This window comes from Brassica oleracea, chromosome C2 (genome assembly GCF_000695525.1).
Source record: "Brassica oleracea var. oleracea cultivar TO1000 chromosome C2, BOL, whole genome shotgun sequence".
Lineage (NCBI taxonomy): Eukaryota > Viridiplantae > Streptophyta > Magnoliopsida > Brassicales > Brassicaceae > Brassica > Brassica oleracea.
Genome location: NC_027749.1, coordinates 17,907,365 through 17,911,554, shown reverse-complemented (window position 1 = coordinate 17,911,554; position 4,190 = coordinate 17,907,365). Strand labels below are relative to the sequence as shown.

Sequence of the window (4,190 nt, the reverse complement as noted above, 5' to 3'; positions counted from 1 at the left end):
GTGCGCAATGTATATCATGGGACCTCTTCCGTGCTCCCACCAGCGGCGTTTCATTCTCGTCCTCACTGATTACTTCACCAAATGGATCGAAGCTTAAGCCTACGCCCAAGTCACCGACAAAGATGTCTGTGGGTTCGTCTGGAAAAACATCATATGCTTTCCAACGGCCATTTTCACTCGGGAAAAACGAACTACGAATGGCTTGATCCTCAACCGAGGTACGTAGGCAGCCTTAACCGGTCTAGCTGTAACAAAACCAAAGTCAAAATCTTTTTCTTCGTTTCAACTCCGATCGAGTAAATACTGATTGTCGAACCCAACGGCTCCTGTACCTCCAGCAGGGGATACGCGGACACTCACGTTCCATCTCCTAGCTATGTCCTGATCAGACACTTAGCCTAAGGACTAAACGGTCGCTAGTCACCTGTGCCCGAAGAGCACTGACCGACCAAACCGAGTGAATCTTTAACCTTTTCTCGACTAAACGCGTAACGGATTAGCTACCCATTTACTCGATAGTCTTTGAGAAAACGCGTAATAAGAACCTTCTACTCTTAGACTCAGTCTCCTGTTTTCAAAGTAGAAAAACGCGTCTAGACGTTATCTCAATCGAAACACGACAGGAACTGAACAAAGTCCCCTAGCGGGTTGTGTCGTTATCTATTTGCAAAAGCCAAAGGTCAAGGATATATTGTCTCTAGCCGAACATATCGCGAGACTCTAATGATAGCTGAAATTCATTTAGACAAATTGCAAATACAGATTGGGAACACAACAACCCGCAAATCTAAAAGTCTGCTTAAAAATAGCGACTTGCTGATAAAATAAAAGTACGTCTAGTAATACAACAACAGGGTCTATCAAGACCACGAACACCAAAAGGAAAAAAAAGAAGAAGACACAGATAAAGCGTCAAGGTGCAGAATCTTGACCGACCTCCTCTGGCGCCCCAAGAGCAGAAGGACCGACTGGGTCTTCGGTAGCTGCAACAGTCGGGTCTTCCACCTGAGCAGAAATAGAGACAAGAGAGTCCACAGCAAGAGGCGGAGGAACATCTCTATTCCCGACTTCATCAGGCTTCTCTTCCTCGACGGGCTGCAGCGACGACGTCTCCTCGACTCTATCGTCTTCCTCCTCTTCGCCTTCCCGTCCTTCAGAAGAAGAATCCGAGACAAGGACAGGATCCTCGATGCCCACGTTCCCGGTCTCTTCCTCTTGAACCGGAGTGTTGCCCATCTCAGGGTTGTCCTTCCCGGGGACCTCCTCCAGGTTCTCGTTCTCTGGACGTTCACCAGGGCCACCTCCCTCCGGGACCCCGACGTGCTCGGCCGGGACCGATGTGACATCGACCATATGGTTCCTCCGATCGCTCCTCGGTAATTTTGAGCGAGGTGATGAGCTGAGAAACCGTCCCTGGTCTGATCAAATCTGCGTTCGATCCATAAGGATCAAACGACGCTCTAAACCTGTCCTCGACGAAACGAGAAGGGAGAACCAGCGGAGAAAGAGTGAGGTCGCTATCAGACAGCGGCCCTACTCGGAGTTTTGAAACCCCCGCCTCGTACAGTTTCTCCTGCTCAGCGAAGACATCGATCATTTCCTGGGGAATCTCCGTCCCACCTGCCTTTATAACCTCGAGGCACTTCTTCGTTCCCGAAGCTTGAGCATACAGGTTCTTCGTCTTCTCAAAAGCTTCCAGACGAGTAAAATGGTCGCGCACGCGATCAAAACGGCGACTCGCCTTCTCAACCATAGCAGCTTCGACTCTTTCCCTCTCACGAGTAACCTCCAAACCCCGGGAGTCCCTCAAGCGTTGCCTCTCTCTGATCAGTTTGACTACCGCGGTGTCCCTTTCTTCGACTAGCTCGGTCTTCTCCTTCTCCAAGTTCGCGGCCGCTTGCTCCAAACGATTGTTCTCTCGGACAAGCTCTTTCCTTGTTGCTCTGGCAGATTTGAGCTTGCCCTCCGCCCTTACTCTCTCGATGGCCTTCAACCTCGCTTGGGCAAGCTTCTCCGAAGATCCCAACTGGATCATCGTCTGTTTCAGAGTGTTGTCGTACTTCTCAACGAGGAAGTTCATACTCCCGTCACTCTGCAAAACGACAAACACAAACCACGTGAGATGAATGAACCCGACAAACCAAAGAAAGAGATAAATAGTGAAAGGTAGCGCAGTTACCCGAGCTCTTGAGAAAGCAGCGTCTATGTACTCGTTCTTTAAGTAGAGGTCGTCCAATTGTGGCAACTCCTTCGTCCCACAACGAATTTGGCGCGTCAACTCCGTGCACCTATGAGGATTAGGGATTAAGGGAGTCGTCTCGTTGTAGGAGAACTCGACGCGATCGGGAAACTCGACTTCCCCCCCCCCCCCTCACAGTAGAACCTTCTGAACGAGACCCTTTCCTCGCGGACGGATCAGGAACAGACCTCTCACTCGCAACAGGATCACTTCCCCGTGCTGAGACCTTCCTTCCCTCGGGAGGGGTTTCGAGAGAAACGCCACCTCCCGCGACAACTTCGACCAGGCCCGCCTCCGCACCAGAACGACGCGGCTCCGCCTCGATAGATCTCTTCTTCTTCTTCTTTCTGAGACGATCTTCAGGCGCTGCTACTGAATGGTTTGATTCGAAGGGACCCTCTGCAGCGCCTTCTCGCCCTACTGCCGGCGCCTCTCCGTGATCAGCAGAGGAAGTAGCCCCTTCGTATTCCCCCTTTTTCTTCCTCGCTTCCAAACCCTCAGAGGTTTCATCGAGAGAAGCGATCTCTTCAAGAGGAAGCTCTTCGGTTGCTTTCCTCCTAGATTTCTTGCTCTTCTTCTTCTTTTTGGGACCCGAGGCAGACGGCTCCGCCCCAACGTCCTCCCTAACCAAGCCAGGAGCTCCTTCCTAGGAAGCTCGGTCTGCGTCAGAACTGGTCGACCCTTGCACATCGGCAGGAATGGACTTCTTCGTAAGCAATTGCAGCTTCCCCTTCAATAACACGCTCATATTCGGTACTCCGTCCATCTTTCTAGCTTCGTCTAGAAGCTTTTGCTGTTTCCGAGTAAAAAGGGACAGACGCGACTTACGGGGACCGAGTACAACGGGAAGCCTCGACTCCCAATCAATTGTAAAAAATAAAATGAGATTAAAATTGTCAACAGGAACCTAGCCCCGACGCAGATAAGTTGTTGATAAAACTTCTTGGAGAAAGACCGATGAACTCACCTCTAGCAATCCGGGCTTCTTGACGTCTTATCCACTCTCGACTAAGATCAGGCCAGCGGAGATGGCTGTGAGCCGCGATCGCCTGGGCACTCTCGAAGAATTTCTCCGGGTATGCGATTGTATTCGGGTGGCGAACTGGAACAATAAGAAACACGCTGTTAGAATACTCGAATAATGCATGACGACAATAAACACTGTCTACCAAGCGTTTTTGTTCCATAGAACGCGGTAGTCGTCCCCAGGTGGCTCCGAGAAGGCATGCTCGTCAGACTTGATATAAAAATATGAGCGCTGCCAGTCCTTCGTCTTGTTCGGATGCCCAGCCAAGACGTTGTAGCTCGAGCGCATCTTCACTGAAAATATTCCATGTGGCTCCGCCTTCGTGAAAGTTAATTCTTCAAATACTCTCACACTCATCGAAACGTCTATATCCGCTGCCATCACCATCAGCATAACCGCAATGCGCAACGACCCGTTAAGCAACTGACAGATTGCGATGTCCCGACGAAATGCGTAAGAAGTGATCAGTCGGGGAATCGGAAACCAGAGCTTCGTATGGTCTCCAACATAGGATTCGTAGACACACTGATAGCCAATCAGAGGCGACCAAGGACGTTTTCCCTTGGAAGGAATGATGTATGTAACGCCGGCACCTCCACTTCGCCTCAACAAATCCCTCACCGTCTTGTGAGAGGAGCAAGAATCGAAGACATTCCCCCATGACTGAGCCCGCGGATCACGAAGCAATTCAGGCGGGAGTGGACAGAGCTTCTCGAAGATCCCGCCAGGATGGTAGATCGTGGGACGGCAGTCTATCTGGTCGAAAGGAACCTCCCGACTAGCTCGTCTCAAAGGTCTTGAGGCTTGGCTAGACGGTTCAGAGCCGCTACCGCTCACGTAACTGCTCCCGACTTCAACGCGACCCGCGCATTCGTCACGAACCATCCTATGAGCATCAGCAACCAGAAGGAGTTGAGATAGGGT

The 4,190-nt window shown here is 51.0% G+C and overlaps 1 protein-coding gene across 1 annotated transcript; it reads right to left on the bottom strand.

Annotated features, from left to right (window-relative positions):
- Positions 1-912: 912 nt before the first annotated feature.
- On the bottom strand, positions 913-3,005 carry LOC106323588 (uncharacterized abhydrolase domain-containing protein DDB_G0269086-like). The gene is made up of 5 exons (XM_013761685.1): positions 2,928-3,005; positions 2,376-2,885; positions 2,211-2,288; positions 1,496-2,092; positions 913-1,413 (listed from the first exon to the last, which is right to left on the bottom strand). Exons 1-5 carry the CDS (start codon positions 3,003-3,005, stop codon positions 913-915), a joined length of 1,764 nt encoding a protein of 587 aa, XP_013617139.1.
- Positions 3,006-4,190: the final 1,185 nt, after the last annotated feature.